The sequence below is a fragment of the Sparus aurata genome, chromosome 8, assembly GCF_900880675.1.
Source record: "Sparus aurata chromosome 8, fSpaAur1.1, whole genome shotgun sequence".
Classification (NCBI taxonomy): Eukaryota; Metazoa; Chordata; class Actinopteri; order Spariformes; family Sparidae; genus Sparus; species Sparus aurata.
The window spans coordinates 6962384-6988943 of record NC_044194.1 but is presented as its reverse complement, the minus strand read 5'-3'; the positions used below and the strand labels follow the sequence as shown (position 1 = coordinate 6988943).

At 41.5% G+C, this 26560-nt stretch overlaps 2 protein-coding genes across 2 annotated transcripts in view; one reads left to right on the top strand and one right to left on the bottom strand.

Annotated features, from left to right (window-relative positions):
• The window catches only part of ces2b (carboxylesterase 2b), a 66267-nt gene extending 48539 nt beyond the window's left edge, over positions 1 to 17728 (top strand). The window contains 20 exon segments of the mRNA XM_030426244.1: positions 6732 to 6885; positions 6979 to 7083; positions 7452 to 7550; positions 7662 to 7805; positions 7897 to 7974; positions 8059 to 8197; positions 8291 to 8440; positions 8529 to 8601; positions 8685 to 9038; positions 9117 to 9258; positions 9545 to 9678; positions 9875 to 10028; positions 10123 to 10227; positions 11550 to 11648; positions 11756 to 11899; positions 11991 to 12068; positions 15931 to 16069; positions 16172 to 16321; positions 16410 to 16482; positions 16568 to 17728. Of these exon segments, the coding sequence (XP_030282104.1) occupies positions 6732 to 6885; positions 6979 to 7083; positions 7452 to 7550; positions 7662 to 7805; positions 7897 to 7974; positions 8059 to 8197; positions 8291 to 8440; positions 8529 to 8601; positions 8685 to 9038; positions 9117 to 9258; positions 9545 to 9678; positions 9875 to 10028; positions 10123 to 10227; positions 11550 to 11648; positions 11756 to 11899; positions 11991 to 12068; positions 15931 to 16069; positions 16172 to 16321; positions 16410 to 16482; positions 16568 to 16751 (2698 nt within the window). The 3' untranslated portion in view covers positions 16752 to 17728.
• Positions 17729 to 20144: 2416 nt separating this feature from the next.
• Positions 20145 to 25748, bottom strand: LOC115586843 (liver carboxylesterase 2-like). The gene is made up of 13 exons (XM_030426245.1): positions 25595 to 25748; positions 24235 to 24427; positions 24015 to 24156; positions 22761 to 22894; positions 22435 to 22588; positions 22237 to 22341; positions 21726 to 21824; positions 21471 to 21614; positions 21302 to 21379; positions 21079 to 21217; positions 20821 to 20970; positions 20651 to 20723; positions 20145 to 20566 (listed from the first exon to the last, which is right to left on the bottom strand). The coding sequence occupies exons 1-13, from the start codon at positions 25668 to 25670 to the stop codon at positions 20383 to 20385; spliced, it is 1671 nt and encodes a 556-aa protein (XP_030282105.1). The 5' UTR covers positions 25671 to 25748; the 3' UTR covers positions 20145 to 20382.
• Between the last annotated feature and the right edge of the window lie 812 nt (positions 25749 to 26560).

Below are 26560 nucleotides of genomic sequence, written 5' to 3'. Positions count from 1 at the left end.
GAAGGTTGGTGCATGAGTTACATGTTGTGGTCATTTTGTCTCAAGTACCAATTTTTGTGTGTAAACAATTGAGAAAAACTGTAAACAAACTTGTTTTTCATGCACGTATGTGTCTAGGTCTCCTAATGGGGATGGTCTTGCCCACTGGCCAAAGTATGGAGCAGAAGAACAATACCTGGAAATTCGTTTAAAGGAGCAGGTGACTGGTCAGAGCTTGAAGAAGGACCGGTTTGTCTTCCTGACTCAGACACTCCCGCAGAAAGTTCAACAACAGAAAGCAAAGAAGCACAGCGAGCTTTAGAGCAGTCACCTCTTCTGTATCCAGTCCATCAATTCTAGTTTTTTTATTGATTCAATTTTTACCTTTTAACAAGCCTCATAAAATATAAATTTTGATAACATGTGCTTTTTGTAGCCTTTGCAGAACAAGTTGTATGAAATTTAGGGGAGGTCCTTTCAAAATGTGTCTTCAGAGGATTTTCCCAGTTCACCAATTGACCTGAAAGTTGTCCAAGGCAGATCACTTTAGTGAATTTTTTTACAAAATCTTAAAAGCGCCAAAATAATATGTAGGGCCTCTTTACCACCAGGAACGCACAGTTTCTATTTATTTTAATAATCTAAAATAAAAAAATCTTTTGAAGTTGCAAAATCGTGTTTTATTTAGATGTGTTTGTATCTACCTGACTCAACATTGTCCAACTATTTTATGCAATCTTCACACAAACAACAAAATTGTCCACACAGGGGTGAAAGATGTGAAAAAAAGGCACCACATGTGTCACTAGAGGGCACTTTACTATAAGAGATGAACAAGGGTCACTGTAAGAGCCATACTATCGTTTACATTGTAATTTATGTTATCAGGTGTTGCTGTTGTAACTGGCACAGATGTTATAAGTAGGAACAAACCTCTTACCCGGCACCTGAAAATATTTTTCACTACTCATACTCATGCTGTGTATAGCTGACGCTGAGACAAGTTGTAGCAGAATTTAAAGCTAGGGTCTATAATCCTGGAGAGCTAGCAAGAGAGCTAGCAAGATTTGAAAGTGGCACCTCCTCTAAGTTCCACCCCCCATCCCGTCAGTGCTCCGTCCAAAGCCACGCCCCCACAAACTTGAACGCGCATCTGTTAGTGGGACTCAGCAGGGAGAAGCAGATGCCGGAGCAAGACGCAGCAATTCAGCTGAATTTAGCACGGAGCAGACAGGAAGTCAAGCGCCAAAATAACAAACTACATCCGGTTACTTTTCTAAATAAAATAGCACACATCGTGAGGCCAGCTGTCTACCGTACTGCGCCGCTGAGGACTCAAACCGCAACCGGTGGGGATTGCCGGAAGGCGGAGCAAAACCGGATCGGAGCCGCAACGCAACGGACCCCTATCCAGTGGAAATTGGGCCGACTCATTAGCCATTCTCATGGCTAAAAACAACACACAAAAAAGCTAACGTTAGCATTGGGCTAATACGAGCTACAAACGTAGCCAAGTTGGCAAACCTCACATATTTCATGAAAATAACAAATCCCCCTGAAACAAAACAATTAATTACCTGTCCAACACAAATAGAGCAACCTCTGCATCACGTTTCAAGCCCTTCATATGCCCCAGTTGTCTCCACCGCTCAAACGCAGCACCAATGTTGACTCGGTCCGACTTGTTTCTTATCCAGAGCCTTTTTCGTCGTAGCCTTTTCTGCCTCAGGCTTTCTTTTCCTTGCCTTTTTAGCGATGTGAGCTGTTACAAGTAACCCTGGCTGCATTCTCTCTGCCATTGTAACCAAATGAACGTCTTCTCCTGCAACTCCATATTTCTGCAGAGGAGTGTGCTGAATATTTCCGGCAACAGTGAAATGTAAGGTGTGCACGCGCGGACGAGGGAGGGACAGAACACATGAAGGCATCTGACCAATCCGTGCTGTCCGGGCCAGACGGCAGGGATTGGTCAGCTTTTTCTCAGTCCTACAGCTGCCACAGAGGTCCGATTATTTTTGTTCCTTTTTCTGAATACATAATGTATTGACTACTCTCAGGATAGCAGGAGCGTTTCACCCAGTATAACAAAATGTGTTTCTGAACAACATTACAGACCCTAGCTTTAAGTTATTATTGTTTTGTTTACAAAGGAGAAATATTATGTTTGATCGATAAGAGACCACATGTAAAGAACAATAAATGGATCAAGTGTTCAAGACAGAAACTGTCGAAGCGTAAATCAGTTAGAAGCGAGTTAATTAGCGTGTCAATACAATCTTCTGGTCGGAAGCTACTCAGTAGCTTGAAGTGTTGGCTTACAGTCACTTAAGCTCATGTTTTATAGAGATAACAGTGGTTTGTTTGCTTTTTGATGACTCCTTGTGTTATGTAGTGTTGTATTGTGAGGTGCAACAAATATTGTAATCAAAATGTTACTGTCTCTCCATTAAAACATCAATACAGGAGATAATGTTTTTTAAGTGATAGTTGACAGTTTACATGCATCATTGCAGTAATGTGATACACATACAAACCAAAACAAAATCATCACATATGACGAAAAGGTTCTTTTCAGTTTTTTTTTATTACTGAGAAGAGCACTTAAGACTAAAAGCTCCCTGAAGTCCGATGTGAGCAGTTGAATGAGTCAAAGTCAGTTTTTCACAAATCAGGTGTTTGACAGTGAAAATAGTACAAAGCAACATTTTTCAAAGGCAAATCATTCAAATAGCTGGATAGAGAGGGCTTACAGAGAGGAGAATGGATCAAACAAATGCATTGCAAAGGAAATTAATAAAATGTGATTAAGTTAAGTTGATGATGCTTGGACAGACATTTGCTGTTGGCACTTCACTTATTTCCACTGTTTTTAACAATTTTATTTTAGTCTGCTATCTCAGATATTCATTTATTCATTTACAACAGACTTGTGTAACAGCATGATGAGCTACAATAAAATAAATAAGCCTAGTGAAACTAGGTCGTAACCTTAAATCCCACTGTACTTTACACCTACTTGTGACTCAATGTTCATTTAATTACTAAGCTGGTCTACAGCAGGCATGTTCCTCTTGTCAGATATATAGAGGGGTGGCAGTAGACTAAGCTGTAGACTTTTTTTTTAATATTTTCAAACCTGTCAAACCTCTTTTTAAACCTGTACGCACTGTATGTACATTTCCTCTGGCAGTTCACACAGCCTGGGATTTGAACCATAACCCAGTTAATTACATAATGAATAACAATGCCAGAAGGAGTATAAAACCACAGCCACTCTGTAACTGCCAAATAGGCTATTTAATTTTTTTATTCTTAATTTCTGACAATTTGCCTTTTGCCGTCTTATTTTTTAATCTCAGATATCCAAAATGTAATTATGAATATCCAAAAATACATTGTCACAATGTATTTTTGGATATTCAAAATTACGTTCTGGATATCTGGAATAGTTTTTCATTTTGAATATCTGAAATGAAAATTATGACTAGTAACAATTGGATTGAAGATATCTGATATGGGAGTTTTTCCTAGTAAGAATTCTATTGCAGATATCTAGAATGTTCATTGGGAATGTTCAAAAAAAAAATCAAAAAAATCAAAAATTGAAAGCCCAATACATATGAATGGCAAAATTGACGTCATTTGTCCTAGGAAGAATGACGTTGTGGATATCTGAAATGTTCTTTTTGACTAGGAAGAATTGAATTACAGATATCTGCAATACATATCCAGTGTAGCTGTTAAATGTTAAAACGGCTTGCCATAGTTATCACCTGTCGTGGTGTTGTCAAACCTGATGATGTCATACTGTGAGCTGCAGCACGACCTCTGTCCGAGTTAAAAGCAGAAGGCTTCCCGGGAGGCAGCACTTCGTCTCTGCACGTCCTCCAGCAGAGTGTCGCAACCCGTCACAGCCCCACCATGGAGCTCCGTGAGAAGCAAACTTCCTTCTTTTTAATGTTTGTTTTGTTTCTGTGCGTGGCTGCAGACCTACATGGTAAGTAGGACAAAACTACTTTATTTGCATGATGCACATCGACATTAATAAGGATTGCTCTTAGTCTGAGCAACAGCACGGGCCGACCCCAGCTGCAGTGTATCCTCTTTTTAAATGCATTTCTCATTGTGCCCTCTTACCTGTTGACACTGTTTACCTTCTCAACCACATACTGGAGATGCACATTGTGTCCAAAGGTGAAACTCAAAGCCCTAACAGAAGCCCTCAAAGTCCTTTCAGATATGTAGGCTGGTGCTGGCTTATATTAAATGAGAATAACTGTGGGTGTGTTAATAAGCTCCATACTAAATGTGGTGTATGATGAAGCAATGTAATGCATCTTTATTATTTTCATGCAGGATGTTTTTTTATTTAGTTTTAGACTTTTTCTATTATAACAACATGTTATCCACCAGGTTAGTTGAATAGATAATTAACAACAACTTTACAAAGGATCCAAACTGTTTGAAATAAATAACCAGCAGGCAATTAAGTCAAATTATCTTAACGTTGAGAGAGGATGTCAGCACACTGTAAATGTATGTAACAGTCATTGCACTGCAACACTGCACTCAGTAGGTCACAGTTCAGTAAAGGTGTAGCTCTGCAGCCTGACAGGCACAGAGCCAGTTTGGAGAGCTACATTTTATAAATGATTAATATGTTGGTATTACTTTGATTAATCATTAACTGTATAAAGTTTTAGTTCAAAAAGTTAAATCCCCAAAGTGCCCCACAGCCCAAGGTGACATCATCAAAATGTTTGGTATAAACAGTCTAATTCAAGTTAAATTTGCACAGAGAAAAACTGTAGATTGTCACACTGGAGAAGATGGAACCAGTAGATGTTCAGGACAAGCACGATAAATCTATTAACAAAAATTGTTGTTTAGTTTTCTGTCTGTCAACAAATGGTACATAACTATAAATGAGTTATAACTGGATGGCAAGCACGAGAGAGAGGAACTGTGATTCTTTCACATGGCTCAACAGCTGAAATGGAAAGTAGCTAAATTATCTAATTATCTTATTTGCAACATGAACTGCTTTAAAACCAGCCAACTGTGCCATGTTTGGAAGAAATATTTATTTTTTATGTATATAATTGGTAATGGAAAATGAATTGATAAATTGTGAAGTGTCACATTATGAATCTGCCTCGTTGCCTGAAGCACCTGAAGTCCACACAAAGCTCGGCAGCCTGAGAGGTACATTTGTGAGCGTCAAGGGGAAGGAGGCTGGAGTCCATGCCTTCCTGGGTGTCCCATTCGCCAAGCCACCTGTAGGCCCTGCTCTGAGACTGGCAGCACCACAGCCTGTAGAGGGCTGGAAAGGAGTGAGGGACGCCACCCAGCAGCCACTCATGTAAGGCATCACTTGTTGCATAATACGCTTGGAGAACTTACGACGATACTTATTGATGAGACGTGTCTCTTTCTTCAGGTGTGTTCAGGATAAACAGCATGTTCATGATGTGCTTGAACTAATCGGTGTCTTGGAGATAGAAATCCCAGAGATTTCAGAAGACTGCCTTTACCTCAACATTTACACTCCTGCAAACAGAGGTCCCGACGCCAAGCTCCCAGTAAGAACCCTTTACTGTATGTGGTGCTGCTGAATTACATACCTAAAACCCAACATTAAAGGTTATACCTTGAACCATCTACCCAGAACCCCCCATAACAAGGTCTACAGAGAAACTTTCTATGGTGCCATGGTTTCACTCAGAATCCTTATTGGCTGTTCTATTCAGAACCTTTCCACTTTCTTCTGGTGCTAACAAGAACTGACTGAGGTGGTTTTATGGAGAACCTTTTCATATTCCAAATGTCTCATTTAGAATCCACCCTAGAGGCTCCAAATATTGCCTGTTTTTGACTAATATCTTTTGAGGGTTTTCAGAGAACCTTACGTATTCTACAGATTTGCCAAAAGAAATACTGAATCCAGTTTATTGTATGCTGTGGTCACCCATTATGCTAACAATCCATGTTTGACTGACTAATGTTTGAAAAGAGAAAACAGTCAGGTAATGTAAAACATTTACTTTTAATACATTTTGGAACAATGACGGATAAGGACAGGAGACTGTGAGGATAGGTCAACAGAACAGGACAGGCTGTGTGGTACTGGGGAACAGGTCGAAAGTGAGGATAGGACTAATGGAAGCAGCAACGTGACAGATTTCACACACTTGTATGACTGATGCTGCTTCAGTCAGTTCAATTTGACCAACAGACCAACAAAACTGGAAACTGATCCAACAGGAATGAACATCTTCAATTAAAATACATTTTGGAAGACTTGTGAAAAGTCTAATATTTTAGGTGGTAGAGGTTCTGAGTCGAACCCCAACCCCTCAGGAAGAACCATTTAGGAACCCTTATTTCTAAGAGTGTGTTTGTCAGCATCAGGTCTCTGTTTTATTCAGATAAATGTCTTTGTTTAGTTTCATGTATTTTGATTGAGATTCTTATGAGCTCTGTTAGAATTAAGTTAAAACGTCCTTACATCTTGCCAGGTCATGGTCTGGATCCATGGTGGAGGGTTTGCTATGGGGTCAGCATCAATGTATGATGGCTCCGCCCTAGCTGCATACCAAGATATGGTCGTGGTTCTGATCCAGTATCGTTTGGGACATCTGGGTTTTCTCAGGTAAAAAGACTGACTAATCACAGGCAGAATGATCATACTTTGACATTTCTTATTTGTGTCTCATGTAGTCTTACAGATTATAATTGTATGTTCTATCCAGCACTGGAGATGAGCACATGTCGGGGAACTTTGGTCTGCTGGACCAGGTCCAAGCTCTGAGGTGGGTCCAGGAGCACATTCACAACTTTGGAGGAAACCCAGATTTAGTTACTATATTTGGGGAGTCGGCAGGTGGAGTGAGCGTATCCCTCCTGGTAAGGATCCTTCAGCAGATAAAACACCTAAATGCACAGTTATGTCACAGCTGCTCTGATAACCTTTCATTTATTTGTCACTTAAATCAACAGCTTCTCTCTCCACTGTCCAACGGCCTGTGCCAACGTGCCATTGCTGAGAGTGGCACTGCTGCAATGGATTTACTCATGACAAACAATCCTCTACCTACGACACAGGTTGGTTATCAGTGTGTTTATTACCTCTGTTAAGGAGGTTGTGTTTTCACCTGTGTCTGTTTGTTTATTTGTTTGTTGGTAAGTTAGTTGGTCAGTTGGTTTGCCAGCAGGTTTACACAAAAAAAACTGTTGAACAGATTTGGATGGGTCTCAGCCAAGAATAGACCCATCAACTCCTGGTCTAGATCCGGAAAATCCAGATCCAGAAAAACAGTTTTTCACTTTCTTTAACATTGTGAGATTGGGCATAATTTCTCAGGGAATAATGGCTTGTTTAGGTTGCTGTTATATGTGAGTGCCATATTAGTTGTTGTGCACAATACTGAGATTATAACAACATGTTTGTTTTTCTTCATTGTTGTCCTCAGATGGCAGCGAATGTATCTGGCTGTAGCTTCGAAAGCACAGAGAAGCTTGCTGACTGCATAAAAAACCTCGATTTTGATACTATTGTGACTGTAGGGAAGGTAAGCTATTGTACGCAAATCTGATAGATTGAGTTAATGGGACGTTATGTCATTATTTTTATGTTGTTTTTTTTCTCAAATTTTTCTCTTTACACTTTTTGTTCTCTCAAGGATGTACAATTAAGTTATCCCGTAAATGGTGATGGATACTTCCTGACCAAACCTGTTGACGAGCTGTTCCAGAAACATGAACTTCTCACTGTGCCATTCATGACTGGTGTTAATGATGATGAAGGGGGCTGGTTACTTGCTGGTGTAAGTGTAAATGCTTAATTGATTGCCATATGAGCCCATTAATCATTTTAATTTTGTCTGAAATGTTAATTCCAGTTGTGTCTTCCCTTAGATCTTTGCTCCTCCAAACTGGACTGAGGGAATGGATCGGGAGCAGGTCCAGAACATAATTTCCTTCCTCAAACCTGATGTAAGACAGACACTGGCCTGATACAGTATTACTGTTTCATCATGCCCAAACCTTTTTAACACAGGTGTTGCTCTATTTCTAAAGCCCATCATCAATGGTTTGGTTGTAGAGGAATATATTGGAAACGGTGAAGATCGTGTGAAAAATAGAGATGGGTTCAGAGAGGTGGTGGGAGATCTGATGTTCAACATTCCAGCCATAAAGACAGCTAATGCTCACAGAGGTAGAACTTATTTTTCTCATCTGTTTCAGAACCATTGTTTAATATTCACTGTCACACAACAACATAATATCACACTCATTTGTCTGCCAATAGATGCAGGGGCCCCCGTGTACCTGTATGAGTACCAGTATCCTCCCAAATTCATGCAGAAAAAAAGGCCGAGCTTTGTTGGCTGTGACCATGGAGATGAAATCATGACAGTATTAGGAATTTGCTTCACAAACTCCCATATCAAGTTAAGCGGTAAGTGCAATATGAAAATCAACTTTTGAGCAGAGCACCAGAGGTCTGGATTTTCTCTGGGTGTGTAACAAGAATATTGTTGTTTTAGATGAATGCTCTGAAGAAGAGATGCAGTTGAGCAAAACCATGATGAGCTACTGGGCTAACTTTGCTCGCACAGGGTAAGAACGAACCTCATTATGCATTATAAAAACAATGTTACAATAATAATACAAACTTGTTTTTGACATGTGTTTGTGTCTAGGTCTCCTAATGGGAATGGTCTCTCCCACTGGCCAAAGTATGGAGCAGAAGAACACTACCTGGAAATCCGTTTAAAGGAGCAGGTAACTGGTCAGAGCTTGAAGAAGGACCGGTTTCTCTTCATGACTCAGACACTCCCAGAGAAGGTTCAACAACACAAATCACCTGAAGTCCACACAAAGCTCGGCAGTCTGAGAGGTACGTTTGTGAGCGTCAAGGGGAAGGAGGCTGGAGTCCATGCCTTCCTGGGTATCCCATTCGCCAAGCCACCTGTAGGCCCTGCTCTGAGACTGGCAGCACCACAGCCTGTAGAGGGCTGGAAAGGAGTGAGGGATGCCACCCAGCAGCCACTCATGTAAGGCTTCATTTGCCGCATACTAGGCTTGGAGAAATTATGACAATGCTTATTGATAAGACATGTCTCTTTTTTCAGGTGTGTTCAGTATATTAAGCTCACTTATGATCTGCTTGAAAAATTCGGTGCCACGCTGCCAGAAATCCCAGACATTTCCGAAGACTGCCTTTACCTCAATATCTACACTCCTGCAAACAGAGCTCCCAACGCCAAGCTCCCAGTAAGAACTCTAAACAGCAGATGGAAGAGTGCTGATGGAAGAGATTGAGCTCTGGATACTGTTCATGGAGAAGTTTACATTTTATTTCCTTTTGAACAATCCCTAATGGCAAACAATACTGATGCCAAATATTTATAATTGGGCTGCAAAGGGATCGTCTCTAAATATACCTGATTTGTCACAACCAGTTTTTGTCGGATAACAGTCTTTGTTTTTTTTGTTGCAGTTTATTTGATTGTTATGAGCTCCATCAGAATTAAATTAAAATGTCCTCATGTCTTGCCAGGTCATGGTCTGGATCCATGGGGGAGGGTTTGCTATGGGGTCAGCTTCAATGTTTGATGGTTCTGCCATGGCTGCATATCAGGATATGGTTGTGGTTCTGATCCAGTACCGTTTGGGAGCTCTGGGCTTTCTCAGGTAAAAAGACTGATTTGGCACAGACCAAGACTAAGACTCACTTGAGTTATACTTCTTTTAAACCCATCTATGCCAAATGTGAACTACATTCAAATTTTTCAAACTTTGTTTTCTCTTTAATGTACTTTTTGTTTACTCACTTTGACCAGCAGTTGTTAATGTAGCCTTGAAGATTATAATTGTATGTTCTATCCAGCACTGGCGATGAGCACATGTCAGGGAACTTTGGTCTGCTGGACCAGGTTCAAGCTCTGAGGTGGGTCCAGGAGCACATTCACAACTTTGGGGGAAACCCAGATTTAGTTACTATATTTGGGGAGTCGGCTGGTGGAGTGAGCGTATCCCTCCTGGTAAGAATCAATTAGCATGTAAAGCACTTTTTTCACTCACTGCAAAGCTCCTGCTGCTCAAATAGCCTCTAATTTTTGTCACTTAAATCAACAGCTTCTCTCGCCACTGTCCAACGGCCTGTTCCACCATGCCATTGCTGAGAGTGGCACTGCTGCAATGGATTTACTTGTGGCAAATGATCCTCTTTCTACAACACAGGTTGATTATCAGTGTGTCTATTATTTTCTTTGTTGGGTTGGTTGGTTTATGAGCAGGATTAAACAAAAAATACTCAACAAATTTCAATGGAACTTGGATGGAGGATGGGTCTCGGCCCACAATAGACATTGCCAGATAGGGCATTTATTTCTCAAGGAATATGATTGAAAAAAAAAACAAAAAAACGTGCATTTAGGTGGCTGGTATCTATCAGTGTGTACAATTTGATGTGGTTCCTAGATATGGTGAACTCATATTATAGTTAAGCAGTTAAGGGCTGGTTTAGAATTCAGACTAATACAGGACTATTGAGTTTTATACTGGATTAGACTTGATTGAATTAAAGGGGGACTGTTGGTCCTTGGTAGGGCTGGGCAATAAAATGATAACGATATCTTTCGTGATAGACACGTGATCAATATCAATAGAAAATACGTTCGATAGTACGTTCAATAACTTAACTGAACTCCGTTAGGAAAAAAAAGGAAGAAAAGCCCAATCCAGAACCACAAGGCATTCTGGGGGATGTAGGCAGAGGAAAGGCTTTATCTTCTTGACCTCTCCCGTCCCAGCTAAGCAAGGTTGGTGGCATGAACAAACTCACTTGAGTGACATGCACAGTAGCACTTTCATGTTTAGCCATCGTGCCTCATAACTGCTTTAACAGAAAGAACAGCGTGGAGTAAAAGGAGAAAATGAGTGCGACAGCGCAAGAGGAAATTGTGGATTAAAGAGGAACGGTCACGTCACCAGTTTGGCAGTTTTTTGGATATTTTAAGTCCGACAAAAGTCAGACCGATGTTGTCTGCAAACTATGCAAGGTCGTCGACCCTACCAAGTCTGGCAATACAACAAATTTATTTTACAACCTCAGCTACTCTCATCCATTGGAGTATAGCATTGTCAAACAGCCACAGCCATCGACATCTGACAGTGCAGGTGGAACACCACACAAGCTGCAACAGACCACCATGGAGAGGTATACGGCAGCAGTGCCATACGACAAAACATCAAAGCGTTATAAAGAAATAAGGGATGCAATGGCGTATCATTTAGCGAAGGACTTGCTACCGCAAGAACAGTTGAGAAGTCTGGATACAAGAATCTTATTCACGTACTTGACCCCCGTACATTCTTATTTCATATAAGTTAAAAAAAAAATCTATTATCTATATCAACTGATAAGAAACACTTAGAAAGTGACACATCTTTCAGCCATATCGCCCAGCCCTAGGCGGAGGTATGTGCTCTACTTAGTGCCAAGCTTCTGTGTACTATACTGAGAATATCATAACGTGTTTGTTTTTTTAAAATGTCCTCAGATGGTCGCAAATATAACTGACTGTAGCTTCGGAAGCAAAGAGAAACTCGCTGATTGCTTGAAAAACATCGATTTCGATACTTTTGTGGATATTACAAAAGTAAGTTATTGTATGCAAAACTAAAAACAACTGACTTCATGGGATTTTCATTATGCAGCCATTTTTCAAATGTTTTTTTTTCTCTTCATACATTTGGTTCTCTCAAGAATGAACATTTAAGATATACCATAAATGTTGATGGACACTTCCTGACCAAACCTGTTGACGAGCTGTTCCAGAAACATGAACTTCTCACTGTGCCATTCATGACTGGTGTTAATGATGATGAAGGGGGCTGGTTACTTCCTGATGTAAGTGTGAATGTTGAATTGATTGCCATATGAGCCCATTAAACATTTTGATTTTGTCTGAAATATTAATTCCAGCTGTTTCTTCCCTTAGTTCTTTGCTGCTCCAAACTGGACTGAGGGAATGGATCCGGAGCAGGTCCAGAACATAATTTCCATCTTCAACCCTGATGTAAGTGTAGCCCTCTCACTCAACTGTTTTACGATTTTCATGTATTCCCCTTTTTGTATCAAAGTGAATGGGAGCGAATTGGTGAAAGCCATCCATCCATCTTCTTCTGGCTATCTGGGGCTGGGTTGTGGGGGCAGCTGGCCAGCCAAGTGACATAGTGACTCCAGCGTGTCCTGGGTCTTCCTCGGGGTCTCCTCCCAGTAGGGCATGCCAGGCACACCTCCCGAGGAAGGCGTCCAGGGGGCATCCGATACAGATGCCCAAGCCACCTCAGCTGGCTCCTCCCGACAGACTGATACAACGTCCGCATTACTGCGGCCACTGCACCAATCTGCCTTTCAATCTTGCACTCCATCCTTCCCTCACTTGTGAACAAGACCCTAAGATACTTAAACTCCTCCACTTGAGGCAGGAGCTCTCCCCCAACCCGGAGGGAGCATGCCACCTTTTTCCGGTTCGAGAACCATGGCCTCGGACTTGGAGGTGCTGACTCTCATCCCAGCTGGTTCACACTCCCACACTGGAGGTCCTGGCTTGAAGGAGCCAACAAGGCAACATCATCTGCGAAAAGCAGAGATGAAATCCAGTGGCTCTCGAACCAGAACCCCTCTGGCCCCTGGCTCCACCTAGAAATTCTGTCCATAAAAATAATGAACAGAACCGGTGACAAAGGGCAGTCCTTACGGGTCAAACATGCATCAGGAACAGGTCTGACTTACTGCTGGCAATGCGAACCAAGCTCCTGCTCCGGTCGTACAGGGACCACATAGCCCTTAGCAGAGGGCCCCCGACCCCATCCTCCTGGAGCACCTCCCACAGAATGCCATGAGGGACGCGGTCGAATGCCTTCTCCAAGTCCACAAAGTGCATGTGGACTGGTTGGGAAAACTACCATGAACCCTCGAGCACTCTGCGGAGGGTATAAAGCTGGTTCAGTGTTCTACGGCCAGGACGAAAACCGCATTGTTCCTCCTGAATCCGAGGGTCGACAATCGGCCGAATTCTCCTCTCCAGTGTCCTGGAATAGACTTTCCCAGGGAGGCTGAGGAGTGTGATCCCCGATAGTTGGAACACATCCTCCGGTCCCCCTTTTTGAATAGAGGGGCCACTACCCCGGTCTGCCAGTCCAGAGGCACTGTCCCTGACTGCCACACGGTGCTGCAGAGACGTGTCAGCCAAGACAGCCCCACAACATCCAGAGACTTGAGGTACTCAGGGACGATCTCATCCACCCCTGGTGCCTTGCCACCGAGGAGCTTCTGAACTACTAAGTGACTTCGGCTAGAGTGATAAATGAATCAACCTCCGAGTCCCCAGCCTCTGCTTCCTCTATGGAAGGCGTGTCAGTGGGAGGAGATCCTTGAGATATTCTATCCACCGCCCGACAATGTCCCCAGTTGAGGTCAACAGCTCCCCATCTCCACTGTTAACAGTGTTGGAGGACTGCTTCCCCTTCCTGAGGCGCCGGGTGGTAGTCCTCCTCCATGGCCTTCCCGAACTTCTGCCAGACCCCTCTTTGAACCACCACCATACCATGGTTGAGGGGTTTGACCACCTGAATGATCTTTGGAGCAATGTTGTCCGGGGCTTTATGCCCCTGGTAGGGTCTCCCAAGGCAAACAGGTTAGACTAAGAGCAGTTCCAAAGCCCCTAATAAACAATAAAATAAAAACAAGGATGTTCACGTCGCCATGGGGACATGGAATGTCACCTCGCTGGGGGGGAAAGAGCCTGAGCTAGTTCGGAAGGTTGAGCGGTACCAGCTAGAGATAGTTGGGCTCGCCTCCATGCACAGTCAGGCTCTGGAACCCAACTCCTTGAGAGAGGCTGGACTCTCTTCTGCTCTGGAGTTGCCCTCCGTGAGAGGCGGCGAGCTGGTGTGGGTTTGCTTATACCTCCCCAGCTCAGCTGCCATGTCTTTGAGTTCTCCCCGGTAAACGACAGGGTCGCCTCCCTGCGCCCTGGGGTCGGGTATAGGTCTCTCACTGTTGTTTCGGCTTACGAGCTGAAGAGCAGTGTAGAGTACCTGGCTTTCTTGGAGGCCCTGGGAGGGGTACCGGAAGGTTCTCCAACTGGGGACTCCATCGTTTTACTGGAGAACTTCAACACCCACATGGGCAGCGACAGCGTTACCTGGAGGGGTGTGATTGGGAGGAACGGCCTCCCCGATTTGAACCTGTGCGATGTTCTGTTGCTGGATTTCTGTGCTAGTCACGGGTTGTCCACAACAAACACCATGTTCAAGCATAAGGGTGTCCGTCAGTGCACGTGGCACCAGGACTCTCTAGGCCAGAGGTCAATGATCAACTTTTTAGTTGTGTCATCTGACCTCCGGCCGTATGTCTTGGGCACTCATGTGAAGAGAGGGGCTGAGCTGTCAAATGATCACCACCTGGTGGTGAGTCGGATCTGCTGGCAGGGGAGGAAGCTGGACAGAATTGGAATGTCTGGCCGAACCCTCTGTCGGGGAGGTCCTCAACTCCCACCTCTGGGAGAGCTTTGACCAGATCCCGAGGGAGGCTGGGGACATTGAGTATTATTCGACCATGTTCTCCACTTCCATTGTTGACGCGGCTGTTTGGAGCTGAACCCCGAACCCAGTGGTGGACCCCGGAAGTAAGGGATGCTGTCAAGCTGAAGAAGGAGTCCTATCAAGCCTGGTTGGCTCGGGGGACTCCTGAGGCAGCTGACGATACCGGCAGGCCATAGCGTGCAGCTGCACGAGCGGTCGCTGAAGCAAAAACTTGAATTGGTGAAACCTTCTAGTATAATTTGGGATGTTTTACAATAATTTACACACATTGAAAATGAACCTGGCCAAATTGCAGAGAGGCCTGGATAATTGCAACTATACTGTCGTTGAGCATTAATTTTCCGAGGCAGTTTATTTTAACTGTAACTATAGCTCTTATTCAATATAAACATCAGCATGAATAACACCTTCAAAAAAGGATTTAGAAATAATAAACTACTTTAAGGTCTAAACCTTGTGGCTCATGTCTTTTCCCTTTGTTTTGAATCACCTCATAACCAAGAAATACACACACATTAGAAACCTGCAAAATAGTAGTAGTGTAGTGTTTCAGTGGGTACCAGTAATGGCGCGCATGCTGGAGCTCATATAGAAAACCATGTTGAAACCACATGTCAGCATACTCACACCCAAACCACGGAAAAGTGATCTTGCAATTTCCAAAATGTCTTCCAAGAGGCAGTGAGTTAAGCGACCAGAGACCCATCCCGATGCCTGGTCCTGTCCTGATGCTTGAAGCGGCACTTGATAGTCCAACCTCGTAGTGCAGCTCTCCTGATTAGCAGTTGGCGATGCTAACTAGCTAGCAAAAGTCCCATAATGTTCTTCAGTAGCAAGCTCTCACTTCTTAAACACACTTGGTTACACTATTAACAGAAGAAGCAAACACTTGCGTCAACTCCAGTTTGATGACCGTAAATAACACTTTTTCATAAAGTTATTTAAAAGAAGTCATTTCTCTTGCTTTCCCTTTAGTCCCACCCCTCTAACAATCCGACAGGTTAATCCCGAATAACAGAGAAAATGATTGACACCTGCCCAAACAAATGAGAACCCAAATAACAGAAACCTGAGACGTTCAGAGACCTTTCAAAACATAGGACATTTTGGCTTCACTCGCCACATTAACCATACAGATATTAACAAAGCAGCAATAAATGTATAGGTCCACATCATAACACTTTACCGATTGAAACAGATGTAATGAAACCCATATAAAGAATTTAGCAGGGCGCTTCATAAGACAGACAGTCTGAGACAAATACAGTGTTACTGTTTAATTATGCTCGAAACTCTTTAACACGTGTTGCTCTTTTTCTTTTTCTCAAGCCCATCATCAGTGGTTTGATCGTAGAGGAATACATTGGAAATGGGGAAGATCGTGTGAAAAATAGAGACGGGTTCACAGAGATGCTTGGAGATCTGATATTCACCATTCCAGCCATAAAGACAGCGAATATCCACAGAGGTAGTTTATTTACTTAAGACTACTCCAATCTATTTTAGAACCATTAATTAATATTCACTGTCACACAATAACATGATATCACACTCATTTGTCTGCCAATAGATGCAGGCGCCCCCGTGTACCTGTATGAGTACCAGTATCCTCCCAAACTCATGCAGGACAGAAGGCCGAGCTTTGTTGGCAGTGACCATGCAGATGAAATCATGACAGTATTAGGATTTTGCTTCACAACTTCCCATGTCAAATTAAGTAGTAAGTGCGATATAAAAAATCATTTTTGAGCAGAGCACCAGAGGTCTGGATTTTCTCTGGGTGTGTAACAAGAATATCGTTGTTTCAGGTGAATGCTCTGAAGAAGAGATGCAGTTGAGCAGAACCATGATGAGCTACTGGGCGAACTTTGCTCGCACAGGGTAAGAATGAACCTCATTATGCATTATAATACAACAATGTTACAATATTAATACAAACTTGTTTTTAACGTGTGTATGTTTCTAGGTCTCCTAATGGGAATGGTCTTGCCCACTGGCCAAAGTATGGAGCAGAAGAACACTACCTGGAAATTCGTTTAAAGGAGCAGGTAACTGGTCAGAGCTTGAAGAAGGACCGGTTTGTCTTCCTGACTCAGACACTACCGGAGATGATCCAGCAACAGAAAGCGTAGAAGCACAGCGAGCTTTAGAGCAGTCACCTCTTTTGTATCCAGTTCATCAATTCTAGTTTTTTTATTGATTAAATTTTTACCTTTTAACAAGACTCATAAAATCAATATTTAACTTAACTAACCTAATTTAACAATACCTTGATGTGCTTTTTGTAGTCTTTGCAGAAAAAGTTGTATGAAATTTAGGGGAGGTCCTTTCAAAATGTGTCTTCAGAGGATTTTCCCAGTTCACCAATTGACCTGAAAGTGGTCCAAGGCAGATCACTTCAGCGACTTTTTCTATAAAATTAGCGTTTCAATACAATCTTCTGGTCGGAAGCGACTCAGTAGCTTGAAGTGTTGGCTTACAGTAACTTAAGCTCATGTTTTATGGAGATCACAGTGGTTTGTTTGTTTTTTGTTGACTCCTTGTGTTATGTAGTGCTGTATTGTGAGATGCAACAAATCTTGTAATCAAAATGTTACTATCTCTCCAATAAAACATCATTACAGGAGATAATGTTTTTTAAGTGATAGTTGAGAACAGTTTACATGCATCATTGCAGTAATGTGATACACATACAAACCAAAACAAAATCAACAGATATGACGAAAAGGTTCTTTAGTTTTTTTTATTACTGAGAAGAGCACTTAAGCTGAAAAGCTCCCTGAAGTCTGATGTGAGCAGCTGAATGAGTCAAACTCAGTTTTTCACAAATCAGGTGTTTGACATCGAAAATAGTACACAGCAACATTTTTCAAAGGCAAATCATTCAAATAGCTGGATACAGAGGGCTTACAGAGAGGAGAATGGATCAAAGAAATGTAAATTTCAGAGGAAGTTAATAAAATGTGACCAAATTAAGTCGATGACGCTTGAGCAGACATTTTCTTTTCTTTGCAAATGTTTGTAAAGCTGCAGTCCTCTAAGATTAAAAAGGAGCATTATTTTTTCTATACTTTTGTATAATGTTTGTCTTTCAATTGTGAGATCAAAATAAAATACATTGTTGGAACATTTGCATTCTGAGCTTCACAGGTCAGACATAGGGAATATACAAATCTGGCCCTATGGCACTTCACTTACTTTCAAATCTGCCCCTTCTTAAAATTGAATAAACTTGAGACAGACAGGGTTTTTCAGGTAAATAAGGAGTAGTGGATGAGGGGAGGGTGACCTGGCTTTGAACAGTGCTCCACTGTTTTAAACAATTTTATTTTAGTCTGCTATCTCAGATATTCATATATTCATTTACAACAGACTTGTGTAACAGCATGATGTAACCTTAAAGCTTTACACCAACTTGTGACTCATTGCTCATTTAATTACTGAGATGTGATCAGAGGTGAAAAATTAACAAGATGGCAAAAAACTGAGTCTATATTTTGGCCTTTTGTGTAAAGTTTGCAGTCACTAAGGCCTTCCATGTCGGTACTTTTATTAATTGCTTTAATTTTACATGGGAATGGCCAAATATTGTCTGTGCCATAAGCAGTGGCGTGCACAGACTTTTTGGAGGGCAGGGGCGAAAAGAAAAAAAAGGCACATACAGCGTGTTCTCGCCACTGAAGAGGGCACTAAGTTCCGTGTGTTGCCGAGGGCACTTTAGACATGTTTATATGTTGTACAAATGGCACATTATATAGCCTTAAAACAGACTAACTAGACAGACTACTCAAGTTAATTTGTAGTTAGGATCAGCATCCACGAGAACTGTGTAGATTCAACATTGGAATGTGAAGAACACACAGAGACATGGATGTATGAAGGAAATAAAACCCTAGGGGGTCTGGGGGTCCCCCAGAACATTTTCAATTAAATAGATGCCATTTCCTGTATTCTAGTGCATTTTAACACCACATTAGCACCAGATAATCCAAACTGGTTCTGTGAGATATAATTCTGGCTCAATATAGATCAAAAAGGGGCCCAACATAAAAGTCATTGCAACAGTAATGTTTCATAGTATTTCTTGGTCTTAATAGTCTTCTGGAGTTTAGTGTGTTTTCTTCACCCAATAGGGCTCTGTGATAAAAACACAGGGAACAATACACATTTAAAATATTTATTTGACACCTCAAAAGAAACAATCCATGATGAAGCATGGACATACAGTGGCAGTTAAAATAAAAAACAGAAAAGTGTGGTGTGCAAAAGTATTCACCCCCCTTGAACTTTTCCACATTTTGTCATGTTACAACCACAAATGTAAATGTATTTTAATGGGGTTTTATGTGATAGACCAACACAAAGTGGTGCATAATTGTGAAGTGGGAGGAAAATGATACATGGTTTTTAAACATTTTTGAAAATAAAAAACCGAAAAGTGTGGTGTGCACAAGTATTTACCCCCCTGAGTCAATACTTTGTGGAACCATCTTTCCCTGCAATGACAGCTGCAAGTCTTTTGGGGTAAGTCTCTACCAGCGATGCACATATAGAGAATTAAATATTTGCCCATTCCTTCTTGCAAAATAGCTCAAGTTTAGTCTGATTGGATGGAGAGTGTCTGTGAACAGCAATTTTCAAGTCTTGCCAAAGATTCTCACTTGGATTTAGGTCTGGACTTTGACTGGGCCATTCTAACACATGAATATTCTTTGATCTAAACCATTCCATTGTAGCTCTGGCTGTAGGTTTAGGCTCGTTGTCCTGCTGGAAGGTGAATCTCCGCACAAGTCTCAAGTCTTTTGCAGACTCTAATAGGTTTTCTTCCAAGATTGTCCTGTATTTGGCTCCATCCATCTTCCCATCCCATGGATTGAACAGTGCTCTGTGAGATGTTCAAAGCTTGGGATTTTTTTTCATATCCTAACCATGCTTTAAACTTCTCCACAACTTTATCCCTGACCTGTCTGGTGTGTTCCTTGGGCTTCATGATGCTGTTTGTTCAACAATGTTCTCTAGCAAACCTCTGAGGCCTTCACAGATCAGCTGTATTTACACTGAGATTAGATTACACACAGGTGGACTCCATTTACTAATTAGGTGAGAGAGAGGGCAGTTTAGTGTTTGTTCCACTCAAGAGGGCAGTTTAGTGTGTTTTTCCAACCAGGAAGTCACTTTAGCATGCGTTTTTGCCTCCAAAGAGGGCACTTTAGCATGCGTTTTTGCCTCCCAAGAGGGCGCTTTAGCATGCGTTTTTGCCTCCCAAGAGGGCACTTTAGCATGCGATTTTGCCGCCCAAGAAGGCACTTTAGCACACGTTTTTGCCTCCCAAGAGGGCACTTTAGCACACATTTTTGCCTCCCAAGAAGGCACATAAGCACGCGTTTTTGCCACCCAAGAGGGCAGTTTATCATGTTTTAACCAGCCAAGGGGGCAGTTTAGTGTGTTTTTTCCACCCAAGAGGGCAGTTTAGCACACGTTTTGGCTACCAAGAGGGCACTTCAGTGCGCGTTTTTCAACAACTGGGCCACAAGGGGGGGTGACAGATCATTAAAAAGATGTTAAAACCTGAGTTTCTGGTGGTGAAGAGGCCCTAAATATTTCATCTGAAGACACATTTTGAAAGGACCTCCCCTAAATTTCATACAACTTTTTCTGCAAAGGCTACAAAAAGCACATTGAGTTATTAAAATATTAATTTTATAAGGCTTGTTAAAGGGTAAAAATTTAATCAATAAAAAAACTAGAATTGATTGACTGGATACAAAAGAGGTGACTGCTCTAAAAGTCGCTATGCTTCTTTGCTTTCAGTTGTTGAACCTTCTGCGGGAGCGTCTGAGTCATGAAGACGAACCGGTCCTTTTTCAAGCTCTGACCAGCTATCTGCTCCTTTAAACGGATTTCCAGGTAGTGTTCTTCTGCTCCATACTTTGGCCAGTGGGTAAGACCATTCCCATTAGGAGACCTAGACACATACACATGTTAATAACAAGTTTGTATTAATATTGTATGTTGTTATATTATAATGCATAATGAGGTTAATTATTACCCTGTGCGAGCAAAGTTAGCCCAGTAGCTCATCACGGTTCTGCTCAACTGCATCTCTTCTTCAGAGCATTCACCTAAAACAATGATAATATAGTAAAACATTCTGCATTAGGAAAGTAAGAGAAAACCCAGATCTATGGTTGACCGTTGAAGATTTATGTATGCACTTACCGCTTAACTTGACATGGGAAGTTGTGAAGCAAAATCCCAATACCAAAAAGAGTTCATCTCCATGGTCACTGCCAACAAAGCTCGGCCTTCTTTCCTGCAGGAGTTTGGGAGGATGCTGGTACTCATACAGGTACACAGGGGCGCCTGCATCTATTGGCAGACAAATGAGTGTGATATTATGTTGTTGTGTGATAGTAATGATCAAATATTGGTTCTGAAGTAGATATGAGTAGTCTTAAATAAATAATTAGGTATTACCTCTGTGGGCATTCGCTGTCTTTATGGCTGGAATGGTGAACATCAGATCTCCCAGCATCTCTGTGAGCCCGTCTCTATTTTTCACACGATCTTCACCGTTTCCAATGTATTCCTCTACAATCAAACCACTGATGATGGGCTTGAGAAATAGAGCAATGTATGTGTTAAAGAGGTTTGAGCATGATGAAACAGTAATACTGTATCAGACCAGTCTCTGTCTTACATCAGGGTAGAAGATGGACATTATGTTCTGGACACTCTCCCGATCCATTCCCTCAGTCCAGTTTGGAGGAGCAAAGAACTAAGGGAAGACACAGCTGGAATTAACATTTCAGACAAAATCAAAATATTTAATGGGCTCATATGGCAATCAATTAAGCATTCACACTTACACCAGGAAAAAACCATCCCCCTTCATCATCATTAACACCAGTCATGAATGGCACAGTGAGAAGTTCATGTTTCTGGAACAGCTCGTCAACAGGTTTGGTCAGGAAGTGTCCATCAACATTTACGAGATATCTTAATTGTTCATTCTTGAGAGAACAAAATGTTTTAAGAGAAAAATTTGAGGTAACAAACAACAAAAAAATTACGACATAGTGCCCCATTAACTCAGTCTATCAGATTTGCATACAATATCTTACCTTCCCAATAGTAACAAAAGTTTCAAAATCGAGGTTTTTCATGCAGTCAGCAAGCTTCTGTGTGCTTTCGTGGCCACAGCCAGATACATTTGCTGCCATCTGAGGACAACAATGTAGGAAACCTAACATGTTATTATATTTTCAGTATCATGCACACAAACTAAAATGGCACTCAGCACTCAGATACCAGCCACCTGAATACAGCATTATTTGTTTGAGCAAGATCCATCTATTATTCCCTGAGAAATTATGCCCTATCTTGCAATGATAAAGAAAGTGAAAAACTGTTTTCCTGGATCCGTTCCTTTTTCCAGATCGAGACCAGGAGTTGATGGGTCTATTCTGGGCTGAGATCCATCCAAATCTGTTCAACAGTTTTTTGTGTAAACCTGCTGACAAACCAACTGACCAACTAACTAACCAACCAACAAACAAATAAACAAACAAACAAACAGACACAGGTGAAAACACAACCTCCTTAGCAGAGGTAATAAACACACTGATAGTCAACCTTTGTCATAGATAGAGTATCATTTGTCACGAGTACATCCATTGCAGCAGTGCCACTCTCAGCAATGGCACGGTGGAACAGGCCGTTGGACAGTGGAGAGAGAAGCTGTTGATTTAAGTGACAAATAAATGTAAGATTATCTGAGCAGCCTGGACATAACTGTGCATATAAGTGTTTTATCTGCTGAAGGATCCTTACCAGGAGGGATACGCTCACTCCACCTGCCGACTCCCCAAATATAGTAACTAAATCTGGGTTTCCACCAAAGTTGTGAATGTGCTCCTGGACCCACCTCAGAGCTTGGACCTGGTCCCGCAGACCAAAGTTCCCTGACATGTGCTCATCTCCAGTGCTGGATAGAACATACAGTTATAATCTTTAAGGCAACATTAACAACTGCTGGTCAAAGTGAGTAAATAAAAAGTACAATAAAGAGACAATAAAGTTCTGAAGAAAATGGATTGTAGTTCACATTTGGCAAAGATGGGATCAAAAGAAGTAAAACAAAGTCTTTTTTTTTTTACCTGAGAAAACTCAGAGCTCCCAAACGGTACTGGATCAGAACCACAACCATATCCTGGTATGCAGCCAGGGGGGAGCCATCAAACATTGAAGCTGACCCCATAGCAAACCCTCCACCATGGATCCAGACCATGACCTGGCAAGATGTAAGGGCGTGTTAACTTAATTCTAATGGAGCTAATAAGTTCAATCAAAATACATTAAACTAAACAAAGACATTCATCTGAATAAAACAGAGAACTGATGCTGACAAACACACTCTTAGAAATAAGGGTTCCTGAAGGGTTCTTCCTGAGGGGCTGGGGTTCGACTCAGAACTTCCACACCGTAAAACATTCAAATGTTCATAAATCCAAAATGTAATTTTAATTTTAGATGTTCATTCCTGTTGGATCAGTTTCCAGTTTTGTTGGTCTGTTGGTCAAATTGAACTGACTGAAGCAGCATCAGTCATACAAGTGTGTAAAATATGTCATGTTGCTGATTCCATTAGTCCTATCATCACTTTTGACCTGTTCCCCAGTACCACACAACCTGTCCTCTTCTGTTGACATATCCTCACAGTCTCCTGTCCTTATCTGTCATTGATCCAAAATGTATTAGAAGTAAATGTTTTACTTTATCTGACTGTTTCTCTATTTAAACATTAGTCATTCAGACATAGATTGTTAGCATGATGGGTGACCACAGCATACAATCAATGGGAATCAGTATTTCAGTTTTTCTTTGCCAAACCTGTAGAATACAGTAAGGTTCTTTGAAGAACCCTCAAAAGACATTAGTCAAAAACAGGCAATATTTGGAGCCTCTTGGGTGGATCCTAAATGAGACCTTTGGAATATAAAAGGCCTCACCATTGCACCACCTCGGTCAGTTCTTGTTAGCACCAGAAGAAAGTGGAAAGATTCTGGATAGAACACGCAATAAGGGTCCTGGGTGGAACAATTGCACCATGGAACATGTCTCTGTAGACCTTGTAATGGGGGTTCTGGGTAGATGGTTCAAAGGTAAACAATTTCATGTTGGGTTCTAGGTAGCATGCTTGAAAAAAAAAGGTTCTTCCCGGAACCTCTTATTTCTAAGAGTGAAGCAGATTTAGAGATGATCCGTTGCAGCCCAATTGTAGATATGGGCATCAGTATTCATATAGACTATTATGGATTCTTCAAAGCAAACAAAGTCAGCTTCTCCATGAACACTATCGAGAGCTCAATCTCAGTAATTCAGCAGCACAATATGCAGTAAAGGGTTCTTACTGGGAGCGTGGCGTTGGGAGCTCTGTTTGCAGGAGTGTAAATGTTGAGGTAAAGACAGTCTTCTGAAATCTCTGGGATTTCTATCTCCAAGACACCAATTTTTTCAAACAGATCATGAACATGCTGTTTATTCTGAACACACCTGAAAAAAAAGACACGTCTCATCAATAAGTATTGTCATATTTTCTCCAAGCGTATTATGCAACAAATGAAACCTTACATGAGTGGCTGCTGGGTGGCGTTCCTCACTCCTTTCCAGCCCTCTACAGGCTGTGGTGGTGCCAGTCTCAGAGCAGGGCCTACAGGTGGCTTGGCGAATGGGACACCCAGGAAGACATGGACTCCAGCCTCCTTCCCCTTGACGCTCACAAACGTACCTCTCAGGCTGCCGAGCTTTGTGTGGACTTCAGGTGCTTCAGGCAATGAGGCAGATTCATAATGTGACACTCCACAATTTATCAATTCATTTTCCATTACCAATTATATACATACGAATAAATTTTTCTTCCAAACATGGCACAGTTGGCTGGTTTTAAAGCAGTTCATGTTGCAAGTGACAAGTGTTGAATTATACAGCTACTTTCCATTTCAGCTGTTGAGCCATGTGAAAGAATCACAGTTCCGCTCTCTCGTGCTTGCCATCCAGTTATAACTCATTTATAGCTGTAAAGTTATATGTTATTTGTTGACAGACAGAAAACTAAACAACAATTTTGTTAATAGATTTATCGTGCTTGTCCTGAACATCTGCTGGTTCCATCTTCTCCAGTGTGACAATCTGCAGTTTTTCTCTGTGCAAATTTAACTTGAATTAGACTGTTTATACCAAACATTTTGATGATGTCACCTTGGGCTGTGGGGCACTTTGGAGGTTTAACTATTTGAACTAAAACGTTATATAGTTCATGATGAATCAAAGTATTAACGAGATATTAATCATTTACAAAATGTAGCTCTCCAAACTGGCTCTGTGTCTGTCAGGCTGCAGAGCTTCACCTTTACTGAACTGTGACTGACTGAGTGCAGTGTTGCAGTGCAATGACTGTTACATACATTTACAGTGTGCTGACATCCTCTCTCGACGTAAGGGTATTTATTATGGTATTTAAAACAGTTTGGATCCTTTGTAAAGTCCTGTTAATAATCTCTATAACTAACCTGGTGGATAACATTCTAGTATGATAGGAAAAATAATAAAACTAAATAAAAAAACATCCAGCATGAAAATAAAAAAAGATGCATTACATAGCTCCATTCTACACCACATTGAGTATGGAGCTTATTAACACATCCACAGTTATTCTCATTTAGTATTAAGCTGCATAAAGCCAGCACCAGCCTACATATCTGAAAGTCACACTCTGTTAGGGCTTTGAGTTTCACCTTTGGACACAATGAGCACCTCCAGTATGTGGATGAGAAGGTAAACAGTGTCAACAGGTAAGAAGGCACAATGAGAGGTGTATTTAAAAAGGGGATACACTGCAGCTGGGGTCGGCCCGTGCTGTTGCTCAGACTGACAGCAATCCTTATTAATGTCAACGTGCATCATGCAAATAAAGTAGGTTTGTCCTACTTACCATGTAGATCTGCAGCCACGTACAGAAACAAAACGAACATTAAAAAGAAGGAAGTTTGCTTCTCACAGAGCTCCATGGTGGGGCTGTGACGGGTTGTGACACTCTGCTGGAGGACATGCAGAGACGAAGTGCTGCCTCCCAGGAAGCCTCCTGCTTTTAACTCGGACAGAGGCCGTGCTGCAGCTCACAGTATGACATCATCAGGTTTGACAACACCACGACACGTGATAACTATAGCAAGCCGTTTTAACATTTTACAGCTAGACTGGATATGCTTTGCAGATATTTGCAATTCAAGTCTTCCTAGTCCAAAAGAACATTTCAGATATCCACAATGTCATTCTAGGACAAATGACGTCAATTTTGCCATTCATGTGTATTGGGCTTTCAATTTTAGATATCCAGAATGCAGTTGTAGAATGAACATTCTAGATCTCTGCAATAGAATTCTCATTAGGAAAAACTCCCATATTAGATATCTTAAATCCAATTGTTACTAATCATAATTTTCATTTCAGCTATCCAAAATGAAAAACTATTCCAGATATCCAGAATGTAATTTTGAATATCCAAAAATACATTGTGACTAGTAAAAATGTCATTATCTATATCCACAATATATATACAGATGTCCACAATTGCATTTTTACTAGTCACAATGTAGTTTTGGATATTCAAAATTACATTTTGGATATCTGAAATAAAAATTTGTTTGTTTTTTCAAGAATGAACAATTAAGATATTCCGTAAATGTTGACGGACACTTCCTGACCAAACCTGTTGACGAGCTGTTCCAGAAACATGAACTTCTCACTGTGCCATTCATGACTGGCGTTAATGATGATGAAGGGGGCTGGTTACTTCCTGGTGTAAGTGTGAATGCTTAATTGATTGCCATACATAATATATTAAACATTTTGATTTTGTCTGAAATATTAATTCCAGCTGTGTCTTCACTTAGTCCCT

What these genes read in the sequence shown, in the direction of transcription:
- LOC115586843 (XM_030426245.1), bottom strand. Translation starts at nt 25,670, where the DNA reads ATGGAGCTCTGTGAGAAGCAAACTTCCTTCTTTTTAATGTTCGTTTTG. An exon ending in GGAGCTCTGAGTTTTCTCAG is followed by an intron (nt 22,589 to 22,760) that starts GTAAAAAAAAAA and finishes TGTTCTATCCAG; the next exon opens with CACTGGAGATGAGCACATGT. An exon ending in TGTCCATCTTCTACCCTGAT is followed by an intron (nt 21,218 to 21,301) that starts GTAAGACAGAGA and finishes CTATTTCTCAAG; the next exon opens with CCCATCATCAGTGGTTTGAT.